The sequence below is a fragment of the Euprymna scolopes genome, unplaced genomic scaffold (genome assembly GCF_053919585.1).
Source record: "Euprymna scolopes isolate OS-2025 unplaced genomic scaffold, ASM5391958v1 sca487, whole genome shotgun sequence".
NCBI lineage: Eukaryota > Metazoa > Mollusca > Cephalopoda > Sepiida > Sepiolidae > Euprymna > Euprymna scolopes.
Window position 1 is genome coordinate 10,001 of NW_027633532.1, and position 20,000 is coordinate 30,000.

Here is a 20,000-nt window from a genome sequence, read left to right on the forward strand (position 1 = left end):
TTTTTTCCTCTGGTTCAGAAAACGTTTTCTTTCCTTTTTTGTATGTTCTCTGCTGGTATCAATTAAATAAACTTTAATATCTTTTTCTTTTTTTTTTTTTTAGATCAAAGTTTATTGGATTTCGTATATTGTAGTGAAAAAAATAATTTCGGAGGACTTTAATTTGAAAACAATTGTTGAAATTTATTACATACAATGATTCAGACATTAGCTATGTCGAAATATTTTGGTTCATTTTGCTTTTAGTATTCATAGCGATGGAATTAGTCTCTTTTTACTGGTTTTCTCTGAAAAACATCACCTTGCAATTTTTTTTATCGATGGATTTTCCTTTGGTTGTTATTTTTTTTTATTTTTTTTTTTTGTTGACTTTCACTCAATCAGAAGGTTGCATTTCTGTCCTGTTTTGTTTTTAGTGTGGCACAAGCAAATCTCCTTTTTGGCCGTTGTTTCAGCAAAGAAGGTTTGTTATTTATAAAGGCTTTGTGTTCAGTTCGGGGTCACCATTTTTAGGAGGGATTGATGTTTTACTCTTAATTATTAATTCAAGAATACAAACACCTCTTTAAGACAAGACTGGTATCTTTGAAAGTTGGTATGCCAAAGTGTCCAATGTGTTGTCCACTTCTCTGGCAAGAGTTATAAGCTGTTACGTCCAGTGGACATCTGGCAAGAGAGAGCAAGATCTGTCTTGCTTGTTTGGTGGAGTTTCCTCTGACGAATTGTCTTTCTCCAGGAGGCTAAAAATAGTTCTTAGGGGACAGATGAAATTCATCTGCTCTACCAACCGATTAATCAGGTGTGGCTAGATCACTTAGTATAGAGGCATCAATTAATAGAAGAAAACAGTTCTTTATTTTGTTTGCTGCTACATCCTTTTTGCATTCGCAGCATCTCCAGCAAAGTTGATCAATTTGTTGTTTCTTTCACAAGTTTGTCTATTCCTGGGAACCACACATTTTCTCTTATTAGTTCTGTTTTGACAATGTTTTGGTGTGCGTGATGTCGTTTTCCTTAATTTGTAAGGGATCAGAAAATGGTCTCCTCAAAGAATGAGACCGATATACACTGATAGTTCATCCTTGAATGGAGAAATACTTGACAGCCGAGGGTCATTTCATCATCCACCTACAACTGCAGCCTTCACTTTCTGTAATAGGGAGTCTTCTTCTGTAACTTGCTTAATTTCTTCAAGAGTGATGGATTTGTGTATGGTGTTTTGAAACACATACCTTATGTAGGCTTCTACTGCATTGCCTTTTAATGGTAAGTGGTGTGAATGGTGACTGAGATAGTCTACAGGGTTTAGATCATCTTTCCCATGCTGGTATATCATCTTAGATCATCTTTCCCAGGCTGGTATATTAATATATTGATAAAGGCGTGTGATGCAGATGCCAGCACTCCATCTACAATACCAAGAAGTAGTGATGATGAACTGTGCTTCATATAAGTAGATGGAAAGCTGTGTACACAACAGCTAACCTCTCTCTTTCAGCCTGAAAGTATTGTTGGCTTTCATGAACGCATGACTGGTATTTTGTGTAAGAACTGCAACTTATCCAACCGGGCTTCCATCTACAAGGATGTTGGGTCACAGTAGCTTCCTTCCGCTAATTCTTCTGTTTCTGATCATCTCCATTCTGTGTGTTTCTTTGTAAGTTGTCGAAATGGTTCACATAGTGTGGGGTGAATCTTGCCACATATTGAGTCATGTCTAAGAATGATCAAACTTCACTAACATTCTTTTCTTGGGAGTAGCAGACCTTTTCTGGATCAGGTGATACTTGATTTTTACTGAAAATATGTCCAAAGAAGATTCTGCCTTCTTCATGTTAATGCAAATACGTGCACAATCATTTTTTGGGGGAGGGGGAACTACCACAACAGAGCTGTCACATGGGGTAGTTACAGTGACCTCTTCAATCATGTCCATTTTTCGAAGATGTGTTAATTCAGTCTTACCGTCCTTCTCATGTTAATTCAGTCTTACCGTCCTTCTCATGTTGTGACAATATTAGGATAGGACTCTGGTCTGAAAGAGTTAACAGACCGTAAGTACTTGGCTGGGTTACTAGGTACAGAACAGATTTGGATGGCGGTAGCCATTGCCGATCCTGGGTAAATAAAATAAGATAAGAAATTGAAATGAATGGCCGAGGAAAAAGAATTTGACGAGACAAATGCTGAATTAGCCAAATTCATAGATAATGACTGTTTGAAAAGACTTTCGTTTTTCCTGGGACGTATGTTCCCGTATTGATAAGAAGTTGAGATGGATGACCGAGGAAATAGAATTTGACGAGGCAGATGCTGAGTTGGCCAAAGTTATAGATAATGGCTGTTTTGAAAAAGGGACTTTTTTTTACGTTTTCCTGGGACATATGTTCCCGTGTTGATATAATTAATGGCCCGGAGAAGAGCCATTGCGACAATGTTGTTTTGAGAAAGATATTTTGGGAAAAGATTGTCGGCCAGAAGTTACAATAAGCCGACGCGTGTTGACAGGTAATGGCCACATGTCGGCCACTGAATAATGTTGTTTGGAGAAACTGTAGTTCCTTGCGGAAATAGATAAAGAAATATTAATTAGTATTAATATAGACCCCACCGTTCACCCACATATCCGAGGATCTAAGGTGAAGAAGTAGAGAAACGCCAGAGTGACGTCACTGGGAATAGTGAGAGGATTAATTCCAAGGTGGTTGGAGGATCAGGACCAGCCCCTAGCATACGTCACTGGGAATGGTAAGAGGATCGACTCCACGGTAGTTGGAAGTGAGGGGACCGCCCCTCGAGTTATGACGCAAATAACCATTAAGAGGGAATTCCCCTCCGTACCGAGAGTTTTGGTTACCTAAGCAGATTTATACGATAAGAGCCTTGAGTAATGTAATTTGGCAAGAAAATGACATTTGAAAGGAATTGCCAAGCAAGGTTTTATTATTTAAACACCCCGTTTTACGGATCTGTGCGCACTTTCGAACTGGTCAGCCAGCCTCCCGGTCGGTTAGATTGAGAAACGAATTTACCATCCTAATCGTTGCCGATCATTTTCCAAAGACCAGCTGCCTTGAGATCGGAACCCAGCCGAGTCGCCATATTACCAATTACACACTCACTCCCTTCGTTCGACTGTGCAGTTATTTGAACTTGGAAAAAAAACACAGGATAAAGATTTCTTTTATTATCTACATATATAAAACAGCGTTCTGTTTTATTTTACTTTTGTGCCAGCGTCTCCGGTCGTCCGTGTGTTTAACCTTTTTCCTTGCAGGTGTGAAACGTCGCTGCCTTACACTTAAAAGAACACAACGTGGGGTGGGGCAGTGTATGGTCACTTCACTGGAGGAACTCGAGCTGTCTGGAACCTGCGTGCGGACAGCGAAGGCAGACCGGTGGACGATTGTCGACGAGTCAACGCCAAAGACGATCAACGCTGACCACTCGACCGAAGAAGAACAACAACAACCTCTACGCGGAGGCGCCGTGGTACAATGTTAATTCAGTCTTACCATCCTTCTCATGTTAATTCAGTCTTACCGTCCTTCTCATGTTAATTCAGTCTTACCGTCCTTCTCATGTTAATTCAGTCTTACCGTCCTTCTCATGTTAATTCAGTCTTACCGTCCTTCTCATGTTGAATGGTCGTCTATGTTGTTGCATTATTGGAGCAACTGAGGAGTCAATGTGGAGATTGATGGTAAATCCAGAAATTTTTCCCAATTTTTGGAAAGTTTATTACACTGTTTGACGGAAAAAAATTTCCGTCAAACAGTGTAATAAACTCGTTTGAAATGGGGACCGTCACATGTAATGGAAAGTTGAATGTTATCCTATCTAGTGTTTCGGCAGAGTGGCCACTAAGTAAATTCTAACTCAAGTAAGAAATTTTCACTGTCAACCATGGCTCTGCAGGACTTGTCCTGAAATCATTATAGTAGTATAATTAAATTCTCTGACAGGTATTGCTTGCCTGAACCTGTATGTGAATATCAAGAGTTGTAGTGTTGTGTACAGATGGTTTGTGTTTTAAACTATCATACACATGTGCAGCAATTGACACTAGCACCAATTTCTAAAGCAAAAATTACTGAGGAATTATTCACAAAAGTAGTATTTTTCAGTGTTTTAGGTGACATGAAGACTTTAACTGAGAATAAAGATTCAGTACAAGGGGAGGCAGAGGGATGGGTGAAATGAATTTCTCTTCTTGCCTTGGCATTGCATACTTTTGCAAAGTGGTTCACTTTACGTTTTTTATACTTTTCTTCGGGTTGAAAAAGTTGTGTGTGTTGAAAGTACACACAATGGTCTGCTGTCCACCTTCGTGTTCAAGTATTTGAAGTGTCATGACAGCTATTTTGCTGCAGCTACTATTTTTGTATATTTTCGTGTGTATGACACACAAATTCCCGTTGCATCCCCAGGGGCTCAGAAGAGGTCAAAAATGCCCCAAAATGGCCAAAAATGACACGTTTTGCCCCATAACTTTTGATCCATCCATTAGATTTTTCTGAAACTTGGCCAAGATGTGGAGCCCAATGTTCTTAATATAAATCCAGTATGGGTGACTCTGGCAAAATTCTGGTTCGCATCCCTGGGGCTAAAAACACCCCTTTTTGTGGCTCTTTTCATATTTCTCAACAAAAACTTGATATGTCTGACTATATAGTGGTTTTTCACAGTATCAACTCAAATATACATGTGTCAAGGCCTGAAACTGCACTGTTATCCATTTACACCGAGATTCGTATCTGTATTCAAGTACTTTTATGATCGGTGAATATTACTGCTAATTTAAGTTCTTAGTAAAGTATAAAAATCAAAAGTTTGAAACAGTTAAAAATTGTCTAGTCTGGTAGGCAAATAAATTGACTATGATGAATGAATAGACAGTTTTTGTCATCACTGTGTGTGGAGGGGGGGGGGCATCTACTCCTGCTTTCACAATTTCAATTAAGCAAAAATCTTTTGATGTTTTTTATAAACTCATCCACATTTTCTTTTTTTTTTTTACAGCCGAAAGTTCCAAAGGCAAAAGTTGGTCAAAACAAGAAACCAATTCATCCTCATAGCAGAAAAGCTATGGTTCTTGCCAGAAATATGTCCCATGACAAACGGCTTCAAAAGTAAATCAACCCTTTTTTTCCACAAATTTCACACAAATTATTTGCTCATTACAAGTTGATTTTTTCTTTTTAGATAATTGTTATTTTATCAACTTGCATGAAAAGATCTATGTAAAAGATGCTTAAAACCGTTTGAATTATGCAAATAACATCAGTAGTTTAAAAGTTATGAGAATTTTAAGTGCCAAAATTTATGCTTTTCCTTGGACATTTTTCTTTACAGACCTAAACATTTCAGGAAATTCGGTAATTTATTTATTTTTCCAGCTATTCTCATGAAACTTGGCACTTATGTAAAATTGTGTGCTCTTTCTGATTATGCAGTCAAATCTGATGTATCTCTTTACCATACACCATGAATTATAAATTAAGATGTACAAATTTCAATTTTGTTTAAACTGGCGCATGGTATTTCATGAACAAAACTAAGTATTATAGTGATATTTAAATATAGCTTTATTGAGAATAGGCATTTTCCTGCCTTCTCACCAAAGGAGAGCTTAATCTGGGTGTAAGCCATTGAATGCATAAAGAGCATTCATTGTGGTATTTACTACTCCCCTCAAAGAAAAAAAAAAATAGAGTAGATATGAATTTATGACGAGATCCCTGGCGACACCAGATGATCTTGCTTTTCAAATAGAGGATGGGAGAGGATGAGGCATGGGGGGGACATACTGACACTTGGTTAAGGAAAAACAGATGTTTATGAGAGAAGAAATAGGAATATTTTGATGGGAAAGAAATAAATAAATGATAATGAGATTCTCGAGTTGGCAGAAAAAGCAATACAGGGTCGCCAGCCGAAAATGTTTGACTCATGGAGATAAATAGTTGTCGCTTATCACATCAGGGCCGGGGTGGGGTCTTTAAGAGAAAGACAAACGAGAATTTGTTCCGATATAATGGCTGTTAAAAATCTGTTAACAACGAAGAGGTTGTTTTTAAAACCCTGTTGAGTGACATGGTCGACCTGGAGGTGACTAATTACATGATAAGTAACACCTCAGTGCAATGAGGGTTAAAAATTGGTATAGATAAAAGCCGAGAGAAGGAGTAGAAATTAGGGAAACAGAGAGAGAGAGGAAAAAGGAAACGGGAGTACAAATTGATACGATAAAAGAAGAGAGGAAAGGAAAGAAAGAAAGAATAACTTCAAAAAGGTGGACGGAGGAATTACTGTTTTGATAAAAACAAGACCCTTAGCTAATTGGCGTCTTTTTTTCGCTGATCCCTTGCCGTGGACTGATGGTAGATGAAGAACGGAGAACTTGGTAAAAGAAACAAAACTGCCAGCCCCCTAAGTTGCATGACTAGGCAGTGTGTAACTATTATATTGTAAAGTCAAAGACAATAATCAATTCTGTGTTAACCAATTAAGTTTTGACTTTCTTTTCTTTGATTGGAACGCCGTTGTGAATGCAATATATTTCTCCGATAGCCCAGATGACGGTTGGAAGCTGATTTGAAAGCAGAACCGGAAGGAGACCGACGACGACCCGAAGACGAATTCGACCACTAGACGAAACCACGGGTGGCGCCACAGGTATCGGCTACAGGTGCATTTCAATCACGAGCCTATGCACCTGAGCTGAGCTGTACGGAGGCGTTACAAATTAATCTCAGAAATAAATGGAAGAAAATTTTTCATATAGATTTTGGATTTCTGTAAAAGATGAAAATTCCCATAGTTGACCAGAACTTATGCATTTTAGGACCAGTCCAATTTTCAATTTTGTAAATCCTCTCTATCTGGCTTAAAATATACCCCTAGTTTCTGAGATGCAACAATAAATCATACTCTACATGAATCCTTGATGTAACTTTCACCAGGAATCCTGATAAGCAACAACTATATATTCACCAGTTGATGGTAATTTTTGTCATTTCTATTCTGTTGTTTTACTGAAAATTCAACTATGTAGACAAAGAAATAAAAAAGTAATTTTTTACTTTGTTTCCACCTTAACATTTAAAATAACTACTTTTATAAGTTTTAGGGTATGCTGAAAACGAAATCAAACCAAAAGAATAAGCGAAGTAATAATCATGTTTAAATATTATATAAAATGAAACAATGTTAAACTTCTTAAAGAAATCATTGCCCGGGTGTTTGTGTCGGGGGGGGGGGGGCTTAAAAAATTTGGGTAGGTATGTAGGATCAAACCCAAAGCATTGAGGCAAAGTTTGAAAATAAAGTGAAAAAAACGTGACACGTTAACCGCTCGGCCAGCAAGAAATAGTAACTGAAACACATTTGAATTTATTTAAGTATTAAGAATTGACAGGTGCCCACACTTAATGAGGTCAAATATTAGTAGCGGGGTTAACTTTTACTGGGGCAGTTTTTTATCTGGTTTTGTTTCCCCAAGATGTTGGGGGGAACCAGCTCCCCATTTAAAGGGGATTGTCCAAATTGAATAGCAATTGTCTGATATAAGGAGAAACTCCGCATTGATCAAAGCTTTTGGACGTTCCCGCCGATCGCGCCAGGAATGATGCCAGCTTCAAATTAGTTTCGCTTTTATACGAAAAAGACGAATTAACATGTGGCGATCGAAAAAAATCTTGAAAACAGTGTGTAAAAATCGGGCAAATTAAAGATATACTTGAACCCCTTTCTTAAGTCATAGATATTATGATTTAGACAGCATATAAAAAGTTTTAAGGAGCAAGCCGACCGATACCCCCCCCACACACACACATCCCGAAAAAGCCTTTTGCAGACATACACAAAAAGTGCACACACCAACACACATTTTGCCTTTTATTAGCAATACACGTGGCTAATAAAATGCTTTGGATAATCACAGATTTCAAGGGGTTTCTGCTAAAATAGTCATATTTTAAAAACCAAAGCACTTTAAGTCTTCAAAATACCACCGTTTTGTTTGGAAATGAATATACTTTCAAATAAATTAGTAAATCATAACATTCATTATATATTTTTAGAGTTTTAAGCAAATAAAGTGACAAAAATGTGACCATCATAAAACAGCATTTTCGGTAAGATTTTCTAACGACCCCCCCCCCCCGATTTGTAGACACTCGTACCATGTTTCTGTTAAGAATATTTGAATGAAATTTGTAAATTAGCCAAAAGAGATGTCATTTTTAATAATTTCGAGTGTCCGAAATTCATTTGACCACTCGCTTTTTTGTCGTGTTAAAAAAAAGATTTCAAAATGATGTGTATGGAAAATTTTGAAAAAAAATTTCTTTGGACACTCACTATTTAATAAAACAATCTTTTTACTATGTTTATTTGTTAAAAAGATGATTGGACAGTGTTTTCTTTAATGGTATGTAGCAATTTAAAAGCATAATATCCGAAAAAATCGTTATGAATTTGAATCCAGACTTCTGTAGTATTAGTAATAGTAGCAGCAGCAGCGATAAGCATGGCATAAACATTTGTTTATTTTTATTCCAGATCGATTTTTTTTTTTTTTTAATTGAAAATCTGGTTATAAAAAAATTTCTTACATGGTTAGTTAGAGCTATTTTGTTATCAACCATACAACTATTTTTAAAAATTGGGTAGTAGTAAATTTTAAAATATTTGAACAAGCTAAGATGTGAAATATGATTGTTTTTGTTCACGTGTACAAACGGTCACACTTTTAATTTTTGTCCTTTAAAAAATGTTTTTAGTGAATTATTATCGAATGGAAACTAATCTACCCGATTATTAAAAAAAAAATAAAATAAAAAATAATCAATATTTAAATATTTGTAGGAGGTGCTCAGTTAATAAATAAAAATGGTAGAAAAAGACATGAAATGTAATTAAAAATCAAATTAACATTAATTCAAAATTTTTAACAATTTGTCAGCTTTAGCAAAAACTTGTTTCTTTTTTTATGTTTAAATAGGTGGGACAAAAATACTTGATATTTTTCCAAGCACCATGTTTTCTGTTAGAGGAACAACACTTTTTTAAATAACATTTATTTTTATCTGTTTGTCATAATTCTTGTAAAGTTTCACAATGGGTATCAAACACCTTCATAAAAAAAAAACTCACTTAATTCTATGTCTAATCCTAGATATGAGTGGCTAGCCTCCTCCTAAAACCTTTAGCCTTAACAATAACGCTAAGTACAAGTGGTAGAGCTCCCCACTAAAAAAACTTCCTCTGTGAGCTCATATAAGCGTTTAAAAAAGAAAAAAAAACCTTAAAAAACGTTTAAAGAAAAGTGCACATGATTAATCTCCCATAAAAAAATAAATTGCTCAACTGTCCTAAAATGCTAGGATCGTCTTGAAATGGTGAATTATTTTACATGTATGGGAAACTAACCCCCACTCTAAGTTCTAAAATTGTTTTTGTTTTGTCTCTATCAAGTCTTCAGGATGTTCACACATAATTTTCCTTAGCCCTATCATTAACCCAAAGTCAGAGTGGCAACCTCCCTACCTTCTCAAAGACCCTCTTAAAACCACGCATAATCGCCTTTTAGAAAAGAAACAAACAAAAAAAAAACAGCCAGGATTTATTTATCATAGGAAAGAGGGGGGTAACTGCCCTAAAACACTCAAATGATTCAAAATGGGAAATCATTTTACATTAATTTTTGTTGATCTTTTATTAAAGTTTTTCAAGTTGTTTACATGCAAATGTCTATAAAGGTAGAATCACATATTTTGGAGAGGTGGTCAGATGGGGAGGGTAACAGAAGGTATTAATCTACAATAATACCAAAGAAATATTGCAATATATTAATTTTTAACCAATCCTAGATTTCGAGTTTAGTTTTTGGCACATAAAATGCATTACAATTCAACTTTGAATTTTCTAACTTCTTTTCTTTTAATGAATACATGGATTTTTTTAAGGAATTGCAGCATATTTATGTGCATTTACTGCAGATTATTTGGAAACCATTAATTTCTGGAGATTTTCAGTAGCATATTCACTCCTTGTACAAAAATACACTTATATGGCAAATTTCATTGCTTAATCTTGTGTTTTAACATATAGCATTTTTACTGAAAAAGTAGTGTAAAAAATGTGACAAAACGCATATGGTCTTAAAGAGGGGAAAATATCCAAACGTGTGAGGCACAAAAATAGTCATAACTTCCTTGATTTTAATTGGATTTTAAAAATTTAAAAAGATTCTTTCTTAGCTTATCAAGCTTTTTCTATATATACCAATATTGAAATATTTTAAGCCATTTAAATTTTTTTGTGTGTATTGCTACTTTTATATATATAGATATATTTGGGGGGGGGGGTTTGTTTTATGTTTTGTTTGTTTGTTTGTTTTTTTTACCACTAAAAAACACAAGTCTATCTTAAGTACAACTAAGAAGTTAATATAAATACCATGATAACAGAAATGCATGTACTTAGCGCTGGTCAGCGCATAGCGAGCCATTTTCCCCGTTAAACGGATTTGAATTTCTATAAAAGATAACATTTCAAAGAAATTTCTGCACAACTGATAATTATCAAATATTTACATATTATACATGAAAATAATTCTAAAACTATTATCTATATGAAAATGGATGATATATGCCGATTTATCTTATCAATTTTGAAATATTCGTCATCAATTTTGCTCAGTCATAACTTTGCTTCCTGTGGTCATAAAAATACAAAACAAAGTCCAGTAGAGATGGACTCCTATGCTTATATTGCCTGTAAAATTTCAGGCAAATCCAATTAAATTTGACCTCGTGCATATGTATCCAAACGTAACGTATAAAATGTAAACATTGAAAAAAGTTTCCTTTTTTGTTGTTGTCATTTTTTACCATGTTTTCAATTTTAACTTGGAGCATAAAAACATTGAACGCATAAAAGAAAAATAAATTAACATCATTGGAATGCTTATTCTATTCTCTTTCCAGCAATGTAATTCTTTTAAAGATTGACCCACAAATAAAAAAGATATGGCTTGTTGAAACACATTAGGTATATAATATTGCCAATCGCCACGAAAATACAGCATACGCTTGTAATGCTACATCTAATATATATAAATTATAATTATAATGCTAATCTAATATATATAAATTATAATTATAATTGTACTGCTAATCTAATATATATATAAATTATAATTGTAATGCTAATCTAATATATATAAATCATAATTATAATTGTAATGCTACATCTAATATATATAAATTCCTATTCCTGCCTGTTTGTTTGTTCACAATTTGCTTAATATCCACTACTTTGATATTTCATTTGTTTCTATATATAATGATCCTTTCAAAGTATACGATTGAGGTCACCTCATTTGCATATTATATTAAGGAAAATCGATTTTACTAAATAGCTATATGTTAGTTGAAGTTTCTAGCAAGAGATTGTTTTAAGTGATCTATTTAAGATTGTTTTTTCATCAACATTAAATAGCAACTAGACTACTACCCATGATCTGTTGGGTCAGTATATCATATTAGCTATGGAATTCATGTATGAGCGTGACACTTGTGACGTAAAGAAAATAGTTTGGGTTTTTTTTTTTTTTTGACATAACAGAAACATTTATATGAAAGGTATATTAAAATGAAAAATCACGGATGGATCACTCAAACATGAAAAAAAAATCCTCCCTATTCGTGTAAAGTTACCTATTTTTTCGAATAATCGCTCAAAAATCGAAAATTAAGCATGATTTTCCAACGAATCGAACACCGAGTCATTTAGCAGCAAAAACGCACATGAACCTACCAATGAGAAATATAAGAATGAAAAACCCATATTGGAATCCTTCAACCAAGTTATAGAAACTTAAAATCTAAAAAAAAAAATAATTAATAAAACCTGAAGCAAAAAAATAAAACCTAAATAAATAAAATAAAATAAAACTAATATTGAAACCGATTAGTAAATGTGTCAACAAATTCACCATTCTCGCACAACTATTTTGTATCTAGAAATGTAAACATAAAATAAAAAAAGAAGGAAGGAAGAAAAAGGGACGGATAGAGAGTAGTAGTAGTAGTCTTGGCTTTACTACAATTGTTCTTATGTTTGTCAACGGGTTAAAGTTGTTTAGTTGTAAGAAAATAGCAACATTATAGTTGTAATAAAGAATATTATCAAAACACCCCCACTCTTCCCATGTTAAATAATAATTTCGAAATAACGTTAATATTTCAGTGCGCTGGTCAAAATCTGCAAAAGAAGCAATTTGTGTTTATTTGTTTACGTTGTTATGGGTTAATGTTTATGCGTGCATGCACAACTGGATGTCGTAAACTGGAAAGTGGGTTACAGCACTCATTACAAGGTCATTTGAGTTTTATAATTATATAGATTATATTGATAATATATTTAATCTTTTGGGAATTATTATTTCCGAGAAGGATTTTTTTAGAAACGGGTAGAGTTATTTTCCCTGATGAGTTTTTTTAAACTGAAAAGATCTCATTTGTTTGTTTTTATTATTCTTAAAATGACTATACAAAATCTTTGAGCGTTCCGGGAATTGAACCCCCTCCCCACTCCCAAAAAAGAAACAAGTCAAAATTTTCCTTTATTTACAAAAAAAAAAAGCCAGTGAAAAAAAAATGTCTTTACAAAAAACAAAACAAAAACAAGCATTGGCTTGTTTTTGTTTTGTTTTTTGTAAAGACATTTTGTTAAACTTTTCAAACACGTTTATAAAACATGTTTATAAATGTCATTATTTCTACAGTGGGACAAGTGGTTTGCAATTAGCTTTTCCCTTTATTCCCGTTTCAAGTTGGAGTCTGCCTACACAACTATTTTTAATTTTTATTTTTTCTGGTCGCTCCGGCACTCGCTGCTATTTTTATTGAAACAAAAGTTGTTTTGATTCATTTATTTTTTTATTTTATTCTATTTTTTTTTTTTTTTTTGAGGGGATGGGAGGTCCAGCGCACAAGCAACAAAAAGTGCTCAATATCCGGAGAATAGCTCCTTCTCTTTGTATCCCTTCTGCCGAAATATCTGGGGGAGAGGGTATCACGTACTTCTCTTTTGGAGCAATTACATTTACATGCTTTCATCCGTTCTTTTATTCTTGAAATGGTTTGGGGGTATCAACATTGCCCATGATGAAAATGATTAATATTCTTTAGTATAGCAGACGTGTTCCAAATGGATCTTTGTCGATCCGAACAACGCCAGGTACCCATGCTAGTGGTTTTCAATAAAATTGTATTGTCATGTATATTGCTTTAAATAAACTTCATGTTTATGTGCAGCAAAAGAACCTTCCATTGTTTGTCATTTGGCTAATTATAATGGGGCTTTATTATAACCAAGGTTGCAGAGACAAAAGATATAAACTCCGACAAGTTCAAAATATTCAATCTCAATTTGTTATTTTAAAGTCTTCCAATGACTTATCTGTTAATTTTTTAGAGATTAAAAATAAAATTACTCTGATACCTAGCATTCTTATGAATCCGACTCCACAACCCTGATTATAGCGCATATTTTACTATATTTATTATATAATTATATATTACATTAATTATAATGCATATTTTACTATTGGTCAATCATGGACTCCTATGTGCTTTTGCTCCTAGCTTTGAACGCTCATCTTTTTTCCTCTCCAATTCTTTTATTTCTTTAATTTTCAAATAAAATTGAAAGTAAAACCTTGTTTCAACTGTTCATGAATATCTGGTGAAAACTGGTAATCTATATAATTATAAGACTCAAATGACCTTGTAACGGGTATTGTAACCCAACATCTGGTTTACAACTTCCGGTTGCGCATGAGTACATAAACAAATTATCAACGCGACAATAAAACGTATTGTTTTACTGTGTACGTTTTCAGCATACCAATTATTTTTTTATTTTCACATTTAAATTATCCAAATAAACAATTGTTAATCCTTTCTGCATTTTTTTTTAAATATTTTTTTTACATCGTTCATTTCCGTATTACATTTAAGCTATTTTTTCTTACAAATAAATTTACTTTAACCCGTTGACAACCATAAGAACATTTTACAACAGTGATTTACCCACCGCCTTCATTTTTTTTTTTTTTTAATTTATTCTCCATTTTTGAATACACCTTTCTTAAAAACATTCATACATTTTCTTCTACACTACAAACATAAATAAATAACCCCGAAAATGTTTTTTTTTTTTATTTGCGTTACAAATAAATAATGCGACAATAAAAAGTATTGTTTTACTGTGTACGCTTTCAGCATCCCAATTGCTTTTTTAAGTTTTTCTTTTTCACATTTAAATTAAGATATATCAAAATTTGAATTTAACTTTATGGTATCTGTTCAGTGCACATTTACCTATAAGTATGGCAAACCACTTATAATTCAATGTCTTTAAATCTTTATTTTCAAAAATAAACAATTATAAACAGAACGACTCATAGAAATCTATCTATATTCTTTTTTCATTTTAATATGCTTTCATAGAAATGTTTCTGTTATGTCACAAAAAACTATTTTCTTTACATCACAAGTGTGACACTCATACATTAATTCCATAGCTAATATACTGACCCAACGGATCACGGGTAGTCTAGTATTGTAAAATTCTCAAATACAAATTTATATCATTGAATTATCTTTTTTTTTCTTTTTCTAATAGCATAGAAAAACATATATACAAAATATAGAATGGATTCTTTGATTCTGATTGGATAATTATTGTATCCATTTCATTTCATAGCCTGTCAGCTGTTACTGTACGACATTCATAAATTTATACCTAAATTTGCTCAACTCACAATTTGTCATTTCTGTACCAATTTTTTCAATTATATGGTTGGAATGAAAATAAAATAGTATTACTGAATATGTAATTTGTATGTATTATTTGAATTATTTTTTATGAGTTAAAATCTAATTTTTTTTTTACAAAAATTAAAAATATAACTCAGTTTTACACAATAGTTTGTTTTTCAAAGCTAAAGAAATCTTTAATATTCTTGAAATTGTACACTCAATTAGAATACACCTTAAATTACAAGAAACTTGTATTTTTCTTCTGACCAACTGAAAAGGAAATATGATCAAGTAAACATTACAGAAGTTTACACAAAACAAGCCCCACTACTTATTAATAGAACATTATTTTTGTGAAAAGTTTGTAACTTTTAATTTTGAAAAGAAAAATGAACATAAAATTACAAGTTTTTTTTTGTTTTTTTTTTTGTTTTGTTTTTTTTAATTTAGGAAACAAATGCTACCATGTGAGAGGAAAAAAAAAAAAAGAAAATTGTAGTGCCTTCCCAGACTAGAGCAGAGGATTATTTATTTTTGTATAAATTTATTATTTTATGTTTATGACGCATATGCAAATTAGATGATTTTGCTGGAAAAAAGTTATCCTTTGTCTAAAGACTGGTTGAATAAGCATTGAGTGAGGGGTATAAGAGAAATACGTAGGTAGCTGAGAGAGATGATCATTTGTTCAGTTAATTGTCTCTTCCCGATATCTTCAACCTGTTTTACTAAAATTTGTAATGTTATAAAGGATTTGCCTGTTTTTTTTCCAACTTTGTTTAGCTACATCATTCATTGTACAAAGAACGTCCATATATATATATATATATATATATATAGTCTGAAGAAGCTTTGAGTAAAAAAATAAATAAATAATAAAGAATGCAGTTTAAATTCCCGGAATAAAAAAAAAAAACAACTAAATTTAACCTATCACAGACATAACTGTCTTCTAAAAAGTTTATAATTACGAAAGAGAATTTGATTCTATAAGGATGAAAAAAAAAAAGCCTTACTTATATATATATATATATATATATACACACACAGTGTGTGTGGCATAAGTAACATCCTTTTTGTGCTATTAACCTGTTGAATACATTCATATTCAAAAAACAAAAAAAACAAAATGGTTTTAATTTTGTTCCACTAAAATAAAGGGCATTATCTGTATATACGAGGGGCGTGCAATAAGTAATTCCCCTGACCCACTTCCCATAGCAGTAGAGCAACAAAACTTGGCACAGTTATTAGTCTTTCTCTACATAGGAACCACCCAGAGTTATGCATTTCTCCCATCGTTTGATGTAGCTCTGGAGACCGTTTTTGTAGAACACCCCAGGTTGGTCCTCCAACCACAACGTGACTTCAGAAATCAAGGCTGCATCATCTGGGAAACACTTTCCTTTCAAAAACAACTTCATGGATGGGAAGAGGTGAAAGTCAGAGGTCAGGAGAGTAGGGAGGATGGGGAAGGATTTCATAACCACACTCCGTGCTTCTGATCTGGCGACATGCGAGTTGTGGACTGGAGCTTTGTCCTGCAGGAAGAAGGTACCTTTACTGATCTGGCCCGGCCTCTTGATTTTGATAGCTTCCCTTAATTTCCTCAAAAGTGAAGCATAATAGGCTCCTGTAATTGTGGTACTCTTTGCCAGGAAATCTGTCATCACTACTCCGTCCTGGTCCCAGAAGACTGTGAGCATGACCATGCGAGCGGAGGGCTTCACCCTTGCCTTCTTTGGAGTGCTTCCACTGCATTGACTGGGCTTTGATCTCTGGATCATAGTGATGGACCCAGGTTTCATCCTGTGTAATCAGTCTTTTGAAAAACTTTGACTCATCTTCTTGGCACATCCCCAAATTCATCCTCGAGCATGATGCGTTTTCTCTTCTGGAATGGTGTGACCAACCTGGGAATTCATCTGGCAGACACCTTATGCATATGCAAATGGTCATGAATGATATTTTCCATAGAACCTGTACTAATCTTGACATCTTGGGCTATTTGGCGGATAGTAATGCGCCGATCTTCCAAAATGGTAGCCTCAACTTGACGGACAGATGCCTTATCAATGGCAGAAGGGGGTGCGACCAGGTCTGGGAACTGTTTCCACAGACTTCCGGCCATGTTTGAATTCATGATGCCAGCGTTTTACAAGGTCATATGATGTGGCATTATCACCATGAGTTTTTTTCATTTCATCAAAAATCTCCTGTGGTGTGCGTCCTTTCAAATACAAAAACCATTGCTCGACATTCAACAGGCTCCATTTCACACCTGACTCGGTTCAAACACCTGTAAAACAGAAACCACAATTAGTTCAGAGCTGTAATTTACCACATAACCCATAGATATAAATCATTGCACATGCAAAATTTCAGCTAGATCAGACAACTGGAAGTGGGTAAGGGGCATTACTTATTGCACACCCCTCGTATGTGTATGTGTGCTCATGTACATATTGTATTTGTCATTTCATTTCAAGAAACAAAAAACACTGATATTGATACTTCTTATCCTAGGTTACAGAATAGATAGAATTTGAGTGCAGAATCAGAAAGAACGTACAAGAATGCTAAATTTTATAATTGCCCCAAAATTCGAGAAACAACAAAAAATTAATGCATTTCTTGTAAATTGGTCTGTGATTTCAAATATTTTTCCATGTAATGCCAATTTTGAACCTCCAATTTTTTAGCTTATAAGAACTGTAGAATTACTACAGCACAATTCAAACCGTTTTGAACTCCATAATTTATAATTATCTATTACATAAATCTCATCTATCTGTTTAAATGTATGTACGTATGTATGTATGTTTGTATATTTGCCTAAAACTCTTGACGGAGGTGACGGATTTTCACAAGATCGGTATCGTTTTGAAGCTTGACCCTTCAGACAGCAAATATCGAAAAATTCACTAAAAACATTGATTCCTTCACCCTCAACTGGGCCCTTGTCTACAGGGAGGAGTCGCTTTTTTTGCCAATATTTTTTAAAGTTATCCCCTCTTTCGATTGACTAACCACTTCCGGTTTGGCGATGGACGCAATGGCAAAGACATAATGTTTTTTTCACATTCTTTTCCTCCATCACGGTATGGGTTCAAGCCTGCCTGCCTACTACCGCTTTCATTTTTTTTGTTCTTTTGATCAACACATGCCTGGGCCATGCCGGGCACCTAGGCTAGTCTAAAATATCAACTGGGAATGGTAACTTCATTTTAATTTGTATCAAAACAGTTAATCGCCCCCTCCTAATTAAATTTATTTATACAAAAACTGATAAAATTTTAATGATTTTTATAGTTTTTTTATTTTTATTTTTTATAGGAGCAAGAGTGAGAAAAACTCAAAATTGGACATTTTAGGTAAACTGTTTTAACTTTTAATCTATTTCTAACTCTATCAATGATTGGCCAACGTATCTGACATTGTAAATCTCAAATATGTTGCACATACATTTTAGTTAAAATCCAAATTAAAATAAAAGTATTTTATACAGCCATGTTAGCTGAAATTATTTTTTTTAATAGGTTGTTTTTTATTGTTGTTACAATGATGTTCACCCTTGTTGAACTGAGTTGGCTTCTGGCCTGCACCAAATCCAAAAATATGTCAGCTTATATGCATGATCACACATGATTTCACTGTTGAAGCTCATTCTTATTCTTAATTAGTTTTAAACAGTTTTTAATAAAAATCACATATTGATAAATAGTAGCAAATTGTAGTTTCCAATTATTATTGACTAATATTAAATAAAATAAAGAAAAAATGGATTCTTTTAAGAAACCAAGAATTACAACAAAATTAAATGACATAAATAAAAACCACCTTTGAATCAAAATGTTCGCATTTATTTCATTGGAAAACAAGGCTATCACAATGCGATTGCGGGCCACAATATTATAGACCAGCCATCGGATTGATATCAGTCAAAATAAAATACAAGTTTTACAAATACCAAATCACATATTTTGTGCTTATGATTGTCATATCTATAAAAAAATTTTATATTTAAAATTTTCAGTTGACAAAATGCTCTGGTTTCAAACCAAACTCTCTACAGAAATGAAAATCAGTTCAAAAGCTGAATTGGCTGAACTCACTGAAAAGTAAGTTTTTTTGTTTGTTTTTTTTTTGTTGAAATAACTGATGTTGTATAGAACACCAACAGTTTTACCCAGGGTTGCGAAGTCGGAGGGAGTCGGAGGTTTTAGCTGGAGTCGGAGTCGGATTTCTAAAAGTACTAGGAGTCAGAATTTTTTATCCGACTCCGACTCCTTAAGTCCAAAAAAAAATTTTTTTTAAATGGTTTTCCTGTTTGGTTTTACCAGTTGCACAATTTAGCAGTTTTTGTAATATCTTGTTCTTATTTTTTGAGATATATCATATTTTGTACTGTCCTGCAATGCTTCTACTTCATCAAGATATTTCGGTTTATCGGATGACTGCAAATCTTGTCTGGACAGCTTTTTTCGCTTTGGTTGTGACGTTACAAATGATCAATGAAAATTCTGTCTTTGAGTGAGATCACTGTGGATAACAATCAGATTGTAATCCGAAAGTTATCCAGTTCCTGAATGGAATTTGGCAATTTGATTAGTCCAGGATCGATCCGGAATTACAATCTTATCAAAAAAAATGGGCATAAATCAATTTGTGCTGCCACCATGTGACAACATTGTATATGACTAACTAATCTAAACAAAAATAGCTGATTATGGCTGAAACAGTGTATCCTAGTGATTTTTCTTTTCCTTCATTTTCGGTAGTTTATCACATTTTTCGTTAATAGAAATATGCTAGATTATGATAAAGCTACTTCAGAATATGAAAATCATACATTTATCAAATTTAGTGATTTGAAATAACGAAATTGAAAACAGGGGTTACTAATGAATATAATGTAGTACTTACCAACACAACAAACGCCCTCGTGTTTGTGCCTTGTATAGGCATGCGCGACAACAAAACTTGGGTTTTTATAAGCGGAAGTTTCGAGGTTGTCAGTAATCTGCATGCGCAAGAGAAGGGATTGAGATAGTGGTATAAAGGCAGGTCGAGTGAGAAGGTTGTTGTTGTTGTTGTCACTGGACGTTACAATGACGCGTGCGTTAGCAGGTGATTAAGAGGCGGTTTATTTTTGTGTGTCAA

The 20,000-nt window shown here is 33.7% G+C and overlaps 1 protein-coding gene across 1 annotated transcript in view; it reads left to right on the forward strand.

Annotated features, from left to right (window-relative positions):
- Positions 1-18,980, forward strand: part of LOC145274837 (translation machinery-associated protein 16-like) — a 19,370-nt gene extending 390 nt beyond the window's left edge. Inside the window, exons 1-4 of the mRNA XM_080127486.1 lie at positions 1-3,492; positions 5,023-5,132; positions 18,174-18,211; positions 18,874-18,980. The exon at positions 1-3,492 is cut by the window's left edge and continues 390 nt beyond it. Of these exons, the coding sequence (XP_079983612.1) occupies positions 3,334-3,492; positions 5,023-5,132; positions 18,174-18,211; positions 18,874-18,962 (396 nt within the window). The 5' untranslated portion in view covers positions 1-3,333 and the 3' untranslated portion in view covers positions 18,963-18,980. The remainder of the gene's footprint in view (positions 3,493-5,022; positions 5,133-18,173; positions 18,212-18,873) is intronic.
- The last annotated feature ends 1,020 nt before the right edge of the window (positions 18,981-20,000 follow it).